The sequence below is a fragment of the Pyrus communis genome, chromosome 11 (genome assembly GCF_041283825.1).
Source record: "Pyrus communis isolate YQ-2024b chromosome 11, ASM4128382v1, whole genome shotgun sequence".
NCBI classification, from domain to species: Eukaryota; Viridiplantae; Streptophyta; class Magnoliopsida; order Rosales; family Rosaceae; genus Pyrus; species Pyrus communis.
In genome coordinates this window covers 7,449,093-7,467,677 of record NC_142575.1, presented here as the reverse complement: position 1 = coordinate 7,467,677, position 18,585 = coordinate 7,449,093, and the positions used below count along the sequence as shown (strand labels likewise).

The window sequence follows — 18,585 nt, the reverse complement described above, 5'->3', positions numbered from 1 at the left end:
GGGTGGGGTTTTATAGAGAAGAGAAATGCCATACACCGAGCCAGCGAGCCACGTGTATGGAGCCACGGTGTGAGTGAAAAGCCGTAATTACCCTTAAGTTTCAGCGTGTCAGAACGTTGGTGGGCGGTTTACGTGAGCATGCTTTTTTCTTGGTTCTTCTAGTACACAGTGACAGTACTAGCTTACCTATAGTTAGGTCTTTCGCATAATTTGACAGGATTTATCAAATCTTTCCATTGACTATTTAAGTTAATTCGGGGGTCTTGTCCTTTTGAATTCGTTACTGTTATCATAAGATAAGGATTGTGATATCCACACACTTTTTTTTACTTTTTACACACTTTTTTAATTTTCGACTATCAAATCGGATTAAATGAAGAATATCAATCGATAGAAATTAACAAGGGGTATGTGAGAAGTAAAAAAGAGTGCGTGGATAGCACATCCCTAAGATAAAACATTATACGCTTCATTCATTCGGTATAAATTGTACATAATAACAGAATCTGAATTTTATGAATAGAGATGAATAATATCTAGGAGGAACCTCGCAGGATCTTCTTAGTGAGGATCCTTCAATCACATTCTTTCATCGTATATCATGAGATCAGAAATTATTATAAATTTTTTTATTTAGAATTAAATATAAATAGTATCTGATAAAAATTAGTCACATAATATACGATAAACGAATATGATTGAAGGATCTTCGAAAGATAAGACGAATGTCCTCTCTCGAATAATATGGTGTTCACTGTTCAGAGCTATGTTAGTTGTCCATACACAGAATCGCAAATAATTAAAAGCTACTCTTGTTTTTCAAGTTATTCACATATTTACTTATTTGTGTTCTTTAAGCAGGAAAAAAAAACTATATATAAAGAACTGACCACTTAAAAATGGATAAGAATCCTTTTTCGGATTCTCTTCTTGAAAGTTTTAGGGATCCTTATATTTTAGCCGTTCATCGTATATCGTGAGGGAAATTTTCGTTAGATACTGTTTGTATTTAATTTTAAATAAAAAATTCAAAATAATTTATGACCGCATAATGTACGATGAACCACTAAAATGTGATGATTCCTAAGATCTTCACAATTTGAATCCGGATGAGATTCAAATCCTTTAAAAATGATAGCATCTAACTCATTGTCATAGAGAACGATTGTTTGTGTCGTTTCCAACAAGTTCCCTATCCAAACACAAGTATTGTAGTAGCATGATTAGTGCTAAACATATAGATCGTTCATCAATAATGGTAAGTAAACAATTATTCTGTATTAAACCACTTCATAATCTAATCCGAATCATAGAGGCTGTTAGAATTAACCTGCAACGATAGACTAAACTTCTCATTTGAAATCCAAAATGTTGTTAAAAAGATAGAATTACCCTTTGGTTTCAATGTGTCAGAGGTAGGTTTACTTGAGAAGGGGTTTGAAGCTAGGTCAATTTCTATGGGTAAATAAATACAGTTTGTTCCATCAATTATTTAAATTATTTTTGGGAAGTCTGTGATGGTCAGAAACCGCCAGAGATAGCTAGGCTTTAAACTTACTTTGATAAAGAAATTTATTTAAATTGTTCGTCAACGAAGTAGAAGTGCAAGTCATAAACCATCTGTAATTTTGTACTGTATTTTAAGATAATTCTTAATTCATTACCTTCAATTATCGTTTTTTTTTTCTTTTTTGAAAACAATTTTTAAACTTTTATATATCAAATAACATCGGAACCAATGAAGGAAGAGGTGGGGTTTTACGGGAGGAGCAGTCGTACGAGTTATGCCTAGAGTTTGGGGGTATACGGACGGTTACGACAAAGCAGCATCAATCTACAAGCTCCCTCGTCTTTGCAATGAGTAAGACTACTATGTTGAGAGAAATGATAACGTGGCTCATCTTGTATTTTTACGATGTTTAATAATATTGATATGAAAATTAAGTTAATGACTCATTTTATATTTTTATGATATTTTATAATATTAACATAAAAATTAAATTAAACCTTGACTTAAAAGTCTATAGATAATCTTAATTTAAGAAAGTCTCCTTATTATTTTTCGAACATGGTATTGCTGCATCGCTAGAGTGCAGCTATACCCTGTTTGCCTAAACTATTACACAGGGACATGGTATTGCCACATCCATGTTTCAAGATTCCGGTAAGGCTCACTCTCCTTCGGATTCGGTGGGTTCAAAGTGATTTCCTGGGTGTTTTTTTTTTTTTTTTTTTTTTTTGCATTTTTGTTACTTTGGTGAATTAAGTTGTTAGATATAATTGTACTTGACTTGACTGGGACGCGAGGAAGAGAAGATGGATTTCATCGTTGCATGGAAAATTTCAGATTTTTTTATTTATAATAAAAACAATGTGCGGGTTTTATTAAAAAAAATAAAATAAAAGGAAACCAAGGAAAACGAATAAAAATATTGAAAATTGAATCGAATCTGCTTAGAATTTTTTTAAACAGTGGCTCAATTTGTCAACGGTTACTGTATTGTGAATCCCATCTTCGCCTTTTTGTTAGCAGTTTTTTTATTAATTCAGAAAATAGTACTAGATGTCACAATTTGACTAAAATCAGACCCAATGAAATCGAATCTACACCTAACAGTTTCTTTAATGCAAAAGTTTATACCTACGTGCTAAGATAAAAAAATCAACATATAATTGACACACTCCGACCTAAATCAAAGCATGCTGGGTATTATGTGATGGGGACGTAGCCATGTGCGCAATGTAAAAGTGACTGTGGTATGGAAATGTGAGAAATCAAAAACCAATTAACTAATGCACACAAGACAAGGAAATAAGTGCAAGAAGAAGTATTAGAGTGTAGATACACATAATCAAAGCGTAGGTACCAAGGTGCAGTCTAGCAGGCTAAATACTAATTATACAGGGTATAAAAGAAAACCCTACATTGATGGATGTCTATCAGAACCACCGTAGAGTCCTCGTGAACCACCAACACGCACTTCTATCTAGAACCTGGAGGGGTGCAAAACAGAAAACGTGAGTGGGCAAAAACAAAGCTTTTCAAAACCATTTCTCTTTCCAAAAGTAATAACCCCTCACCGTAAAACTAGTATAGTTTCTCAAAAAATAAAAATACATACGTATATAAAAATCACGCTCGAGAGCAGTGAAAATCAAATATATGTCATGTCAAGTGTCCCAGTATGAAAATAAGTAGCTAGGTGAAATAAATTAATGTAAAATGATATGTCAGCCGGAGTCATCTAACGTGACCTGTACGGCTGAACCTATATCTCATCAGCTATGCCTGCACACGAGTAGGAACAACCTATTGTGGTCTGTACGACATGGCTGGGTGCAAATAAGTACGCTTAACTGCTACGATCATGCGAAGGCTGTGCGAATAATCGCGGGTCACCTACGAGTCGGAACCACCGAATATGGTCTATATGATAGGGTTGTGCACCAAACTTGGATCTAAGATGAGCGTGCGGTGTTGGCGGTGAACATCATGTGAAGGACTGTGCCCTGGCCACGAGCGGGAGCACTAGCACCGCGGTGCAGGATAATGAGCTCTAAATGCATCTACGTATAACCACAAACAATGCATCCACTATCATCAATATATACTCACCTGAAACTTACCTGGGCGTCCCCAGCATCAAGCAACAATATCCATATCTATACTAATGCATACTCTAAAGCATAATGCAATTGAGATGGCATTTAAAATCATGACTCCATTTAAAACAAATTTCTGGGAAAACGCAAAGCATATATACGTATATATAGAAATCTAAAAACCCATTCACTGGTATGTAGCTGGATCGTAACCCCCAAGTCTCACCTGACTGCATTCGTCCTCTGGAAACGTCTCACCTATATGTGAAACCACTATTTTAACATTATTTCAAATACATAACCAAAACCGTCTTCTCATACATTGCTCAATTGGGGTGTTTGAACATACAATCATGGCCTACTCAACACCACGAGCATCCCCATATTTTTAGAATAATTTTCCAACGTCCTACACGCCCTCACGTGCCAGCCAAGGCACGACCACATTTGCCGGCCGCACGGACGAAATCTTTAACGTCGTTAGGGAATATTTTTTCTAAATAATAGAATATTTCGTTAACTTTACATGACGTCGTTAGTATATTTCGTCAAAGTTGACGGAATATTCCCCTTCCTTATCTGGTGGTTCGCCTAATTCTGGCGCTGATCGCCGATGCATTGCCGAAAATTGGAAAATTTTCAAATTTAAATATCTCACTCAAATCTCAACCAAATTTCACAAATTTTACATGGATTTGAAGCCCAACATGTTCTTATCACTTTGAAGTCCAAAACCGACGGAAAATAGTTGGAAAATCCTTTGATATTCTGGTCAAAACTGCAACTCAAGGAACTGACCTATCCCAATGTCCAAAACCTTCCAAAACTTCTCTATGATCTATGTGAAGTTGTTTTAAGACTCCTTGAGCCTTGAAACTCTGTGAAACGTCCACGATCACGATGAAGTAGCAGAGCACCTCGCCGGAGCTTGCGAGTTCTCGGGTTTTCGAGGTCTTTTCACAAAACTAAGGGTATGATTAGGTTCCTAACTTTGCAAGGAACTCGAAAGTGACCTCCATTAGTTCAATCTGTGCAAGATGAAGATGGGTGGGTGTGTGTGTGTACGGACTGTACGGACAAAGGAAAAATCGAGAGAAAGGGTGAGAGTATGTACGTGTGTGTAAGTGTGGTCTAGATTGGGCATAGATAAAAGGGATCTTAAGCCCTAATTGGGCTGCATGTTTAGGGCCAACAATTGACCCCAAAACAAACCTAAAATTCTAATTGGACCCAAGAAAGTAGGAGGTGTGGTGATTGGTCCATTTCCTTAGCCCAATTACACAATCGTTTATTCGTAACATTTTCGTTACGAACCCAACTCGGCCCTAAATCGCGTCAATGAAAAAAGAATAATTGAAGACTATATACATACATCCATGTCACAAGGCCCACGAGGACACAATAGTCATTTCCACGCACTCAAGGATCAAATATATATTAATTCGAGATAGGTCATCACAATAACAACTCGGGTAAATGAAACGCATTTTGAAGTTTGAAATTGGAGAAAACAGAAAAACCGAACTATTTGAAGTGAAAATGGGTTTAATGAAAAGGTAAAATGAGCTTTTGTTTTTTAATAAATAATGTAAGCATAAGGGACTTAGTTATAAATAGCCTTTCTATTTACAAAAACATTTCATGCAAGGGAAAAATGTTCGTACACACTTCCAGTTTAATCATGTCCATTATTTTCATTTGATTTATTCAATGCGACGACTATAAATAAAAAGAAATGTGTGAGAAGTTAAAAATAGTGTGCCACTTAGTACTATGGTCTAGTAATATTCATTTTCACTTGAAAGTAAAAGGTTTTAGGTTCGATTCTCGCCAAAGGTGAACTTGAACCACATTAGATGCATTTTGAAGTTTGAAATTGGAGAAAACAGAAAAACCGAACTATTTGAAGTGAAAATGGGTTTAATGAAAAGGTAAAATGAGTTTTTGTTTTTTAATAAATAATGTAAGCATAAGGGACTTAGTTATAAATAGCCTTTCTATTTACAAAAACATTTCATGCAAGGGAAAAATGTTCGTACACACTTCCAGTTTAATTATGTCCATTATTTTCATTTGATTTATTCAATGCGACGATTATAAATAAAAAGAAATGTGTGAGAAGTTAAAAATAGTGTGCCACTTAGTACTATGGTCTAGAAATATTCCTCTTCACTTGAAAGTAAAAGGTTTTAGGTTCGATTCTTGTCAAAGGTGAAGTTGAACCACATTAGTATGGATTACCTAGTGTGAGGTTTAGCTCACTCTCCCACCCCCTCAATATAGGTACTATCGATTGTGAAAAAAAAAAAAAAATGGTATGTGAAAATATTCAAATTCAGTTGGCACTGTGGTCTTTAGGCTTGTAAACCACTTAAAAACCTGTAGTGGATTTTTCATGATCGGTTTCTAAAGCCATTTTTCACGGGCTATCAAGATTTAACATAAAGATTTGGAAATAATAATTAGTCAGCCCAAAGACCCCAAAAGATTGAAATTTAAAAGTACTTGTGGTCACAAGTTTTGTACAGGAAATATGTTTACAACAATCCAACTCCCCTTGAATTGATTGACTGATATTGGGAACCATAAGAGCATTCGTCATGACACCCAAGGTTCCTTATTCGATATCGACAAGAAAGTTGCTCATGATCGTGTTTGGATTTCTCCACCGGTTAGCTTGAGGAGGCGGAATTAAATATCTTTAAATTGCGTAATCAACTTATGAGACACTAATTATCGGTATATGCTAATAGCGACTTCAGGTACAACAAAGTATGCAATGATATTTTGGGGATGCGGTTGAGCTAAGACACACAATTGAGCATTAATAATTTGATAATGAACTCATTCATGAGAGTCGTACCAAAGACTTTCTACTTATAAGTGCAGAAGAAGATCAGTAAATTGTAGTGCCAGTGTCCTTAAGTTTGTGTTGTTTGTTTGTTTTTATTTTATTTTTTATTTTTTATTTTCCATAACATTTGAGACCCCAAAGTTTGAGAAACTCCTCCATTGCAACCCACTTCAACCTACCCATTACTTGCATGTCCTTGGCAAACGGAAAAGTTGCTCCTTGTGACCGAAAGGTCACGGGTTTGAGCCCTAGAAACAACTTATTTGCAAAGCGAGAGTAATGCTGCATACGATAGACATTTCCCTCCTCGACCCTTGCAAAGCGGAGAACTTTTGTTGGCTTGAAGTTGCCATTTTTATAGCAAGTGCAGGGTTTTATATAAAAGACATCAACGTTTTTAATAATGGAACTATTCAATATAAACAATATTCGATTCAATTAGGGTTCCAAAGTTATACTACAGGTTGATTTTGTCCCCCGTGGTGCCTTAGCACGCATTGGGTGCAAGAAAACACTTTTTTTTTTTTTTTTAACAAGGCGTCATCTAATAATGAGCAACAGAGAGTTGTTATTGGTGCACTAAAAATGTCATCTCGTAGTCTTCCAATATTTTCCCTCAAGTTGTTACACAAGAGAAGTGCAAAATGGTCGTTTTAGAGACTACGCCAACTCGTTGATGTTTCAACTTAGGAATTTCTGGCTTATGAGAATGACGAAATGCACGTGCCAGGTTCCACCTCTGGGCATCAAATTTTTACAAAACCATCCAACTTTGCAGACACTGTAAAAAATCCATATGGGAGGAGTCAGGTGAGTCCAGAATCAATAGTTGGATTATGGGAATCCAAATAAATTATTGGCATGTTCATTTGGTTATCAATTATTAAGAGTTGTGTGGCCTCCAGCACAAGCACCATCATGAAAAGTGCTTTTTTCTCTCAGGTGCTTCTGCTCTTGCTAACTTCTAGATACAGTGTACAGATTTTAATGGAAATGAGTAAGAGCGACTCCAGTAGAAAGCACATTCTCCACAGAAGCTCAAAGATGAGAAGAGACAAACAAACAAAGACGCATGCACTTCTGGATTTGTAGGCATAGGCATGTGTGGTGAACATCATCATGATCACAACAAAGCCACTAAAGATACAATGAGTAGAAATATAAGTAGTAAATGTCATGCTCGTCTCGTATGATAATCATTTCGTTGTCATTTTTTAATTTTTATTTTCCTGTTAGAAATAAATGGAAAATAAGTGGGAGAGAATTCGGATGAAGAAGCGTAGTAGAGGGACGAAGGATGTAGAAATGAAAACTTGAAAGCGGAAACACGTAAAAAAATTTCGACGTTCTAGTTTTCGTTTTATGTACGATTTCATGTACATTCTTTCTACGCTCCTCCTATCGCTTTTCACCTTCTCTTATTCCTCCATCTCCACCAGAAAATGAGAACTAAAATTTAAACAAACAAAATGGTTATTAAACGGGTGTCTTTATTTCCAAAAGGAAATGTCAGTTGCCGACAGCATGGTTTTCAAGTAGTCATGGATGCAATCATAAGTACAAAGAAGTCAAATAACAATGAGGAGCCAGCAATCTAGATTTCTACATGATTCTGTAATGTGAAAAGAGAAATGCTAAGGAGACTCTGCCACCTCACATTTTTACGTCAATTCTCGTGCTAATATTAAAAAATATTGTGCAAAAAATACAGTGTGGCAGAAAGTCCATGGAGAGTATCACTTTTGAGAATCTCCTTAGCATTTCTCAAATGGCATAGGATTCCCATCCAACTTTTTAACAAAACATTCCCTCAAAATTTTCAAATTAGGTTATGATTAGGGCGATGCCTGCGTGGCATATACAATCATTTCTTCGGGCTTATAAGAAGCCCTGCCACACCAAACATCCCAAAATATTCCTATTCACTGTTAGCATGAGAATACAAACTCCCATTCATCTCCTCTTGGTGTGGCTCCTGCTTGCAGCTTCTCAATACGACTACTACAATATTCATGTTCAAGCTATTGAATCAGGTAAGACACTGTGGCTACGTTTGGTTCCTAGGATTGGATTAGATTAGATAACGCAGTAAATTCAAGGTTCGTTATTACAAGATGTTATTCTACCATTAGTGGACAAAGTTTGGAAGTTGGCCTCAATTTCTTCCGACAACGTAATTTGAAGTTAGTGAGTTATCTGATCTAATCCAATCCTAGGCACGAAAGGTCCCTATCTTCTTTCTTTCTAAATAATGTGAGAAAATGTAACAAACATTTGAACATGATTCATATCATTCTAAAGAAAATGCAAGGCAACCGAACAGATTGTACCTTGTTTCCTTCAAGATTTAATACATACTACCTTTCTTTGTTGCTGGCCGCAGTTCAGTACAAGCTCAATACTGCACAGCCCGGCTCAGGTTCAGGGTCGGCGGGGTCAAGAACCAGAAATGTTCTGCCTAGTAAGGTGTGTATATGATACAATTGGATTTATCATTAGCATTTACTCAATTTCAAGTAACTTTACCTTGACTCCTTTGCATCTTTGTTCAACATTACAAATCAGGTCAGTGGAAGGAAAGTCCATAAAACTCCATCAAGACCGAACCCAGTAGGGAATCATCGCCCACCATCGGAGCAATGAACATTCGACGCAATTGTAGTTAACTTAGCAAGTAGAACTAATTGGATTATTGTAGTTAATGTAGGCCTAAAGGGAGATCAGTGGTTTCATTGTAGGTCAAAAAAACCTCTCCTCTGAGGTATGTGCTTGTACAGAATTGGATTTAGAACATTTGAATTCTAGAAGCTTTTGTGGCATTTGTGCATGAACAAATATGTTAGTGTAGGAGTTCCATAATCTAAATCTTCTGTAGAGCTGCTAACGTCAGGAATTACTAAAAGGCAAGAAAAAAGGTTCACATATATCACTTACCCGGGCAATCTTTTAATCTACAAATGACAGACATTCAAAGGATAACATGTCATCCTAATGGCTCGGGTAAGTTGCAGAAGAATGAAAAAGGAAAATATGAAAACAGACCTGCTGCCGAAAGCTTCTAAATTTGGAAAAACCAGCTGCATTGATACACAAACTTACAACTTTACTTTGTTTTCCATAAACGAAAAGTAACAAATCTGAAAAGAAAGTACATTTTAGCACCCTGTGGAATGAAGAGACTAAGTAGATGAGAACTTTTTTTGGTCAATAGGAGATGAGAACCAATTAGCATGATTTTCATTATATCTCAAAAATAATGAGCCAGCATAAAGATGGCAATATGTTAACTACAATACACTTGGCTGAGATATGCAGGACTCACCGTGAATTACAAACTTAATCAGTATACAGTCATTTATACTGCACGCTTCCTTTTAGATCGCTTGCTTCTCCTTGGTCGAGGATCATTTGGAAGCTCTTTTCCAACTCTAGACGCGTACAGCTCTTCTAGAACCTCCTCACCCTGATAGAACCTCTGAATTAGTTCCAAATGCCAAACTTAAACTAGTTTTAAATACAACTAGACATCCTAATGTTCACTAATTGGATCACATTCATGTTTGCTCCTATGTTCACTAATTGGATCACATTCACGTTTGGTACTAGTTCAAAGTGTATAATGTTCAATACAACAACAAAGAAACCATTCCAACAGTAGATTTAACTAACTGATAAGATTATTATTTCATTTCTTTTATACATATAACTTATTAGAGCAAGTGCCATCTGAGTTTTATGATATACGGTGACAAGATAAACAAAATCCCATTTTCAGATAGTTGGGTGGGAATCAAACTCAGTGGGCTGCCTTGCATGTAGTACAGAAGAAGAAATCCATGGCAGACATGCACATTATCATGCATGTGTGAAGAAATAAGAGACTTCTGCACTCCGTGACTATTTGACTATAACTCAATGGCTACTTTGTACAAGTTCTTGCAACAGTAAATCAATTGACACACAAGTAGTGGAACCCATAAACTATCACCAAAAAGACAAAGTAGAAGTTATGGCTTATGATCATGCTGTAAAAGTCAACTTCAAGCCTCCAATATGCTTTTTAAAAGTAATTAGTTTCATTCAAAGGAATCATGGATGATTATTAGGTACTTTAACTGTAGCTGGGACTATTATCCAATGAAAACTTCTGCTTTGAAAAATGGATTAGCCAGGTGCCTCTATACACGCAACTACTATCTTCTTCAATAATCATTAAAATTATATGTAAAAAAGAAAAGTCATATTTTCATATTGTTCAGAAATAATGCTAAGGTTTCTTCTTTAGAAGACTACTTAACAAGTTAAATCTAATCATCACGCTAAATTTTGCATTTTACCTTGTCACTACTTTCTTCATCTGGACCATCTTCAGAATCAGAAGTCTGAACCTCTTCATTTGCTAATGCCGTGCTCAACTGTTTCTTTTTCTCCTCTTCTCTTAACTTCCTAAATCTGTTGATCACCAATTTTCTTTTGGTCAGAAACAAAATTTTACGAAAGATTTTATATAATTCTCCAAAGTATAACACCAACCTACTGCCAGCTTCTACTGGCTGAGAATCTGATCGCTTTGCACGTCCTGCTGTAATGATCCCACTTGCATTCTCATTCACAACAGGCTTTGCACCTCCTAATCTGCGTAGCCATACTTGTTGTGCTGTGCTGAGGACATTGTTTGTGAACCTGGAAACCACATAGTACAACTGATAAAGAATGAGCGTAAACGAGGTCAATTTGAATCATTTTTAAGAACTACACCAGCTAAAGCTTGCAAAGGAAAGTAAACATACTTTTTTTTATTCCTAATGCTAGATAGATTGTATTTTTGAGGAAAGTAATATCCTAGTGGATAGGGTGTGGGGTTTCTACCCATGCCTCCCTGGTTCGAAACTTCCCCATCCCCTGAACTAATGTAATAGTTTCAAACTCTCCCCCTTCCCCTTAATAATAGTATTTTGTTTTTTTAATAAAGGAAAGCAATATAATATTCATTAACATGATAGTGGTGGCAACCAGAGAGAGAATAATAATTACAAATTAAAAATGAAAATGAAGTGGATGGATAAGATTTTACAGTATGATATAGATGCGCTACTGACTGTACCAACAAAATTTGACAGTGTAACTGTAGAAACTCATTAATAGTAAGCTGTCCCCCTTAACCAAAAAATGCAAAAACCATGGACCTTATATAAAATAAAATAAAGAAATAGCTTAAGACATCTAAGGCCAAATCAACAAAATGTTAAAGCCCTTGTCAGAAGGAATAAGAGCTCTAAGACATTAAAGGGAAGGAGTGCGTTCATGTTCCTTAACAGGTGCCTTTAGGGAAGTCCCATGCAAAATTCAGGCAGTAATTTGTGTATTAGCATACAACATACATGAAAGAGGATATGCAGAGTAAATTTGTTAATGAAAAACTAACCAGTAAATTGACAATCCTGAAGGAACGGACAAGGAGAAGTAACCAATCATGAGGGGAAGAAACTTGAATACAAGAAGAGTGTTCTTTTGAGCTGGATCATCAGTCTGCCAAAGAAAGAGTTAAGGTTACAAACAGGAAAATAAAAATCTTTTAGTCTAGATAACCGCACACCAGAATGGCCCATAATTTAATCCCGCAACCATACAAATTGTTTCGTAGCAAAAGGAAACAGGAATCAAAATGAATAGAGAAACCAATGTAAATGCAGACACACAAATCTATACCTGTGGAGGCTTCATGATCTCCATTGAAACATACTGAGAAGCAACAAGGAGGACAGGCAAAACAAGGTATGCTGCAGTGTCAGACCAGCCCAACGGTGGATGTCCATCCTGTGTCATAAATTATATTTTGTAATAACCATTTGAATTCACATGAAAGTAACTTGGACTCAGTAATAATATGATACAACTATTCGATCTGTACAATTCAAACTTTAACACATTTAACCGTATACTTTACCAATTGTTAGACACTGCTAAGACAACAATTGGTTTACTGCTTCCACAATTAAGGTGGACTAAGCTTAGCAGTATACCAATTGCTAGCTTCATAATGCATGAAATCACAAAATATCTTACCACAAAGGGAAACAGCCACGAAATGCCAGAACCACTTTGTCGAGCAGCAATTGTTGTTGGGCCACCCAAAGAGGGGATCCAAAAGAAACCTTCTGTCAACAATCCCTTTGAATGAACAAAAAATTGCAAATATCAGCACTATTGTTTTTTAATTTTTAATGATAATAGTTATCTCACCACTGAAATTTTGGTGGCAACCAACTAATCACCTCATTTGCCACATTTGAAAGAGCTTGATATAGACCTATCCAAACCGGTATTGTGGCCAAAGTTGGTAAACACCCTACATTCAAAATTTGGCTCAAGGTGACACCAGAATACGATCAAGAGATGAAATTAAATTCAACACAACAGCTCAACGTGATATCGCAAAACATGGAAATTTTTAAAATTTAAAAGTTAGACAGAAACAGAAATTGGTTCCATTAGTAAACTTAGATATCTCAAGATGAACCAACACGGCGAACAGTTGTGTTTCATTTCTCATTACTGAACCTAACAGCTCATCAAATTCATGTAAGAATATGCAAATTAAGTCAGATTACAACTCATATTGAAGGTGTTTCACATTCAAATAAAGCAGTAATTGATCAATCTGGCACGCACGCAGGCATACATAAGTGAACTTTATAGTGATAAATTAAACTGGTTACCGGCCAATGGATTAACCCCTGCCTGCCGATACAGCCGTGATGTCTCAAGTTGTATTCTTTCCTACATAGCGAAAAACCATAGCTACAAATTAGTTACCACTGCAAAAAGAGGCAGGCAAACATTTAACCGAACCCATTTCGGCAATTACTCCGACTCAACAGTTAAAGAAAACCCATGTCAACAAAAGCAAAGCCTCACCGTATTGCCCTCGTATCTCTTTTGTATGGCTTTAAGTTTTGGTTGAAGGTTTTGCATCGCTAACGTCGATTCCACCTGCATATTACAAATATTAAACCAAAAAATTCAAAAATTTTGAAATTTTTTTTTTAAAAGAATTAAACAAATTATCAATAAACAAACACCGAACCTGTTGTTTTGTGAGCGGCAATGTGGCAAGTTTAACGATAATTGTAAGCAGTATAATGGCAAAGCCGTATGCATACGGCACGTGCACGGTCTCAAGTCCGCCTTTCAGAATCTATCAAAATTCAGCAAATAATCTCCGAAATTTCATTCATTTTCTCAGAAATTTACAAAATTTATGAAATCCAAACTACCTTAAGCACGAACTCCATGGCGTCGGAGATGAAGCCGAACCACCCGCCGTTCTTCTGAGCGGCGGCGTCGGTGGAGCTCGGGTCGACGGCGACGGCGGCGTCTGCAATCGTGTAAAGAAGTCCCTCGGCGCGGCTCAAAAGCGAGGCGACGTCGACGGGCGAGTGGTCGAAAGGGTTTATCGGAGGAACGGAGTCGTGGAGGCTGAGCCTGATTCTGGTGGTGGCGAGTCCACTGCTGCGGTAGGGGAGGGCGTAGGACCCACGGCGGGAGACGGACGGCAGAGATGCGCCGACGAAGGGCGTGGATGAGATGAGAGTCTTTGCCATGAGAGGAGTTTGAGAGTGGGTCCCAGACTCTCTCAGTGGTTCACGTGAGAGTACAGCAACTGGAAGGGAAGATGATGAGGAGATATTGTTTTTCCGGATTATACGTACTTTTTTTTTTTTCTTTTGACAAGAGTCGTTAATTTTGGCGCGGGGAATTATGAGAGGTTGTCACGGGAGCCAATGGGAAGCGAGCACGTGGTGTGAGGAGGGGTTGTTTCGTCAATTTGGCATATTGAATTGCGTGGTTAATCACCCCTCGTGTGTTTTTAAAGCACTCTTTCTCCGCTCGACGTTGTTACACGTGACTTTAATAACTTTCAAAGAAGCTTTAAACACAAATGAAGTTATTTTCCATCATTTACTTTGGGGAGAGATCTTCCACAAAAGCCATCAAATTAAGTGATTTGAACTCTTGAAATTTGATCTAACGGTTAAAAACAGGAGCTTCCTTGAAAAGTTATAATAACTTTACTGTTTGATCAAATTTAAAAGGTACATACCACTTGATTGACTATTTTTATTAGGGTAATGCTACGAAGATCAAATTTCTAAACATAAATAAAATGATATGGACGTTAATGATATGATTATTACTTAAGTGTTAATTAACGTAGTTATTTGCTATTGATGACACGTCCTTTGATTTTCAAATTTGGTTTAAAAATATGTATCCCTAGCATTATCCTTTTCATTGTGCAAAAATTTACAACTTTAACGGTTTTATGTAGTTAAGAGTAAGGCTATAAAAGTAGTTCAGTGATCAAACTTTAGTTATAGTTTATTGGCCTAATTATTTTGTTAGAGAATGTTAGTTACCTTCCCCATTTACCTTTTCTTATCTATCTTTCTCATTTCTCACTTGACACATGAATTCCACTAACGCATTCAACTACATAGGTAATGCTTTAAAATCATAAGTTGTGAATTTGCACCTTTATCCTTAGACCAACTCCAAGGGCGAGACACATACCCAGATATTTGGGTTTATACCCAGAAAATGCAATCTAATGAAGAGACATAAACCCAAAAAGTTTGGCTTGGACGCAAACTAAACCCAAAGTCGAGTTTCTATGTGGCTGACCCAAATTTTTTGGGGCCCACCTGTTTTTAAAGTGCAACGCCGATGATGTTTAACGTGGCCGACAGCTGGGCACCAACGGGTAGGGGTATCCAGCAGCAAGACGTTAACATTTTAGGGGCCTAAATGACCATTAGTTCATGTTTTTTTATTTTTTTCAAATCCAACAGTAAAAATCAACGACTGAAATTTAAATCCAATAGTAAAAATAATAACATGCATTTTTTAAAAACATATCCAATAAATTAGTTGAGTAGTTGGTTGATGTTATTTGTTTAGTTTTGAAACTTTCCCTTATCATACACTAAAAATTTATCGACACCTTCGACGCCGACTCAAAGAAAAACCACCACCATCACTTTGACTAAGAACAAACGGAAAAATAGGAAGAAGCAAATCGGTTCGATAGGCTTATCATTGGGTCTGCTGGCGCCGTACAGAAAGATCCGGAGGGGATTTGGACCCAAGCCACCACTATAAAATTTGAACAAAATCTCCAAAACTCAATTAAAATAAATTAAAACTCGGAATTGCATTAGATATGAGTTAAGTTTATTTAATTAATATTTTAACGTCAAGAAAGTTGAGAAAAGGTACAAAAACCCTAGACGATCCATGAGTTAACACTAAAAAAACCCTACAATTACATCCCAATAACAAAACCTTAATTAACTCACTTAAAATTCCCAATCACAACAGGCTTGCCCTATCCAGAGAAAAAATCATAGAAAGGCTGCTGGTCACCAACAATCTGATCAGCACTAGAGCCAATTAGAGCAGCAGAGGAACAGTCAGCATCGTTAACAGTAGAAGGGTAGTTTTGATCTTCTCTTCCTTGCTGCAAAATGCCAGTGGGTTGCAAGGGAAAAAGCGGCAGTGTTTGTTGGTCGCATTTGCTGATAAGTTTGCTCGTGGCATCGTTGACCATATCGCTGCCTCCACTAGTATTATATCCATTGTGTGGATGCATGGGTTCATAACCAGCGCCACCAGTAGTGCAGGTGCTTCTTCGCTTTTCCAATTTCTCGGCCCTTGGTCTCCTCTTGACTACATTAGGAACACCAGGGAGAGGCACCTTATTGGGATATGGAGACTGCGGATAGAACCCTAGCTCACTATGAACTGGTACGTAGTATGGGCTGCACATTACTGAAATGAAAACACCAAGTTATTAATTTGGTCAAATAATCAAACTATTGCATACAAAATGAGAAACCAAAGATTGAAACTTTAAGAGCTATGATGGGAATCAACAACTTAAAGTGGATTAACCCAAAAGGTTATTCTATCATAAAATAGTAATGCTAGGGAGACAAACTATTTAGACTGAATTTTGTAAATTATATAACGTGGTTGTTGATAATTGGATTATTACTTAAATATTGATTAACTTGCTTATTTGTTTATGATGACACATCATATAGTTTGCAAATTTGGTCAAAAAATGGGTCTTTCTAGCATTGCTCATCAGACAAAGTAACAGTTTGTACAAAATGTCATATATTATTCGTGATGACTATATAAAGCAAGCAAAAGTTAAAAACACCAACTGTGATCAGCATAAGGAGAAAATAAAACACAGCTTAAATAACTAAATTTGGAAAGAAAAATAAAAAGAAATTTGGAAACAGCCATATATAGCACTACAACCACTGCGATAGAGTTTAAGAACATTTAACCAAACACCCAGGTCGCGTGCATAAAGAAAATGTATACTCTCTCACATTCAATACTCACATGTCAGTCATGTTCGATCTCCCTAAACTATAAGATGAAATATATATTCAACACTTTCATATTCATTCTCTCACGTGGTATTCACGTGACAAATTTTGAAGTATGAGGTCATGTGAAACCAGATCAATACGTTCATAGTATTCAATGTGTTTATATATTTTGTATACGGAATTGTTATTGGCACTTTAAAAATCTCATTTTCACTTATAAAGAGTGTAGAATGTGATTTGTGGAGTACTAATAACATTTCCTTTTGTATAAGCTATATATAATGAACCCATTGTGTGTAAGAGTTTCATCTAAAAAATTCAGAACAATATGCTCATAACAGTCCATCTAAAAATTCCAGAACAATATATTCATAAATCTAATGAATCTTGAAATATAAAATATAAAATAAAATTACCATTTGGGCAAGGAGGATTCAAATCATAAGGAGGAAGAAAAATTGGCTGAGTTGTCCTTCTATGTAACAAGCGATTATAAGCTATGCTCTCTTGCTTCTGCTTCTGCCTTTGCCTTGCCTTGTGATTCTGAAACCAGTAAAAAACATTCTTCCCCTCGATGTGACCAAAAGCCTTCAGCCTACTCGTTATCTGCTGTATTTGCTCAGCACTTGGCGTCCTCACTCCTTGCTTGTAAAAATTCTCAAGCATATCAATCTGCTCCTTTGTTGGGTTCCATCGGGATGTACTCCCGCTGTCCCCGGCACGCCCAGAACCCGCCTGCACATGCCGCTGGTCCAGTAGGACTGCACTGTGATGGTGATCACCCTCCATTTTTTTGTCTTTGTTTTTCCAGGGTTTAGGGGTTTATGAAGAGAGAGAGAGAGAGAGAGAGAGAGAGAGAGAGAGAAAGAAGAGATGGAGTTGGAGAGACGACAATAGGGTTATTACCTTTTGCATGGGATTATTTTTTATAGAGGGCCTCAGATAGTCAAACATAAACGACAAAGGGGGAGAGAGAGAGAGAGAGAGAGAGAGAGAGAGAGAGAGAGAGAGAGAGAGATTGACATGCGTATTGTTTTTGGTGCTGAATATCTCTGAAAACATAGCGGGTAGCGGCTGATTTGAGAGAGTAATTAAGTAAATGAGGGGATTGGCGTTTTCCTTTGTGTTTGCTCGAAAACACAGTGGGAGTGGCGAAATGACAATTTGGCCCGTGCACTCTTTTTTGCTAGGTTCTAGGAAATTAGTTGGCATTTTGTTGTTCCTTAATGTTGCTATCTCGGGAATGAAAGGAGGACAACTAGGGTAGGAAAACGAAGGGAAGGATGGGTATAAATGTCATTGGGTTAGAAAAAAGACAGCCGGTTGGGCTGTAAGGTGTAGGCAAGGGCTAGGCTTTGGGAATTGAAGTGGGAACAGATAGGTGCAGAGAGAGAGAGATGAAGTTGAATCGTTTAGGGTTTTGGGGTTGAGGGCAGTGGTGACTGTGTATTTTGGTGTGTGGTGGGAGTTGGGAGTGGTGTTTTATGATTCAGGTTTGGTGTGGTTTCGTAGTGCCCAATAGACCATTTCCACTGGTTAATCAGGTTTACTGATTTGCATGAATGACTATATTTTGCCGAAAACCCGTTTTGGTTTCAGTATTACTACTCTGTAAGAGAATATGTGGTAAGTACCAATAATTAACATATCAATTTATGAAAAGTTATGCATCCCTATAAGTATCTTGTTATTTTTCAATATGTATGAAAGAAAATTTTG

The 18,585-nt window shown here is 36.9% G+C and overlaps 3 protein-coding genes across 5 annotated transcripts; 1 reads left to right on the top strand and 2 right to left on the bottom strand.

Moving 5' to 3' along the window:
- Nucleotides 1–8,288: 8,288 nt before the first annotated feature.
- On the top strand, nt 8,289–9,276 carry LOC137742118 (uncharacterized). The gene is made up of 3 exons (XM_088679782.1): nt 8,289–8,490; nt 8,841–8,923; nt 9,023–9,276. The coding sequence occupies exons 1-3, from the start codon at nt 8,289–8,291 to the stop codon at nt 9,098–9,100; spliced, it is 363 nt and encodes a 120-aa protein (XP_088535908.1). The 3' UTR covers nt 9,101–9,276.
- Nucleotides 9,277–9,324: 48 nt separating this feature from the next.
- Nucleotides 9,325–14,183, bottom strand: LOC137742117 (inner membrane protein PPF-1, chloroplastic). 3 transcript variants are annotated; one of them, XM_068481874.2, is made up of 12 exons: nt 13,735–14,183; nt 13,545–13,655; nt 13,376–13,450; nt 13,177–13,237; nt 12,733–12,806; nt 12,524–12,628; nt 12,167–12,274; nt 11,883–11,986; nt 10,991–11,140; nt 10,795–10,909; nt 9,780–9,920; nt 9,325–9,534 (listed from the first exon to the last, which is right to left on the bottom strand). In XM_068481874.2, the coding sequence occupies exons 1-11, from the start codon at nt 14,059–14,061 to the stop codon at nt 9,813–9,815; spliced, it is 1,338 nt and encodes a 445-aa protein (XP_068337975.1). In that variant the 5' UTR covers nt 14,062–14,183; the 3' UTR covers nt 9,325–9,534; nt 9,780–9,812. The 3 variants fall into 3 exon arrangements, with proteins under 3 accessions (XP_068337975.1, XP_068337974.1, XP_068337973.1); XM_068481873.2 differs by having other exon boundaries at nt 9,521–9,594; XM_068481872.2 differs by lacking the exon at nt 9,325–9,534 and having other exon boundaries at nt 9,673–9,920.
- Nucleotides 14,184–15,794: 1,611 nt separating this feature from the next.
- On the bottom strand, nt 15,795–17,687 carry WOX2 (WUSCHEL related homeobox 2). Its single transcript, XM_068483015.2, has 2 exons — nt 17,283–17,687; nt 15,795–16,288 (listed from the first exon to the last, which is right to left on the bottom strand). The coding sequence occupies exons 1-2, from the start codon at nt 17,653–17,655 to the stop codon at nt 15,846–15,848; spliced, it is 816 nt and encodes a 271-aa protein (XP_068339116.1). The 5' UTR covers nt 17,656–17,687; the 3' UTR covers nt 15,795–15,845.
- Between the last annotated feature and the right edge of the window lie 898 nt (nt 17,688–18,585).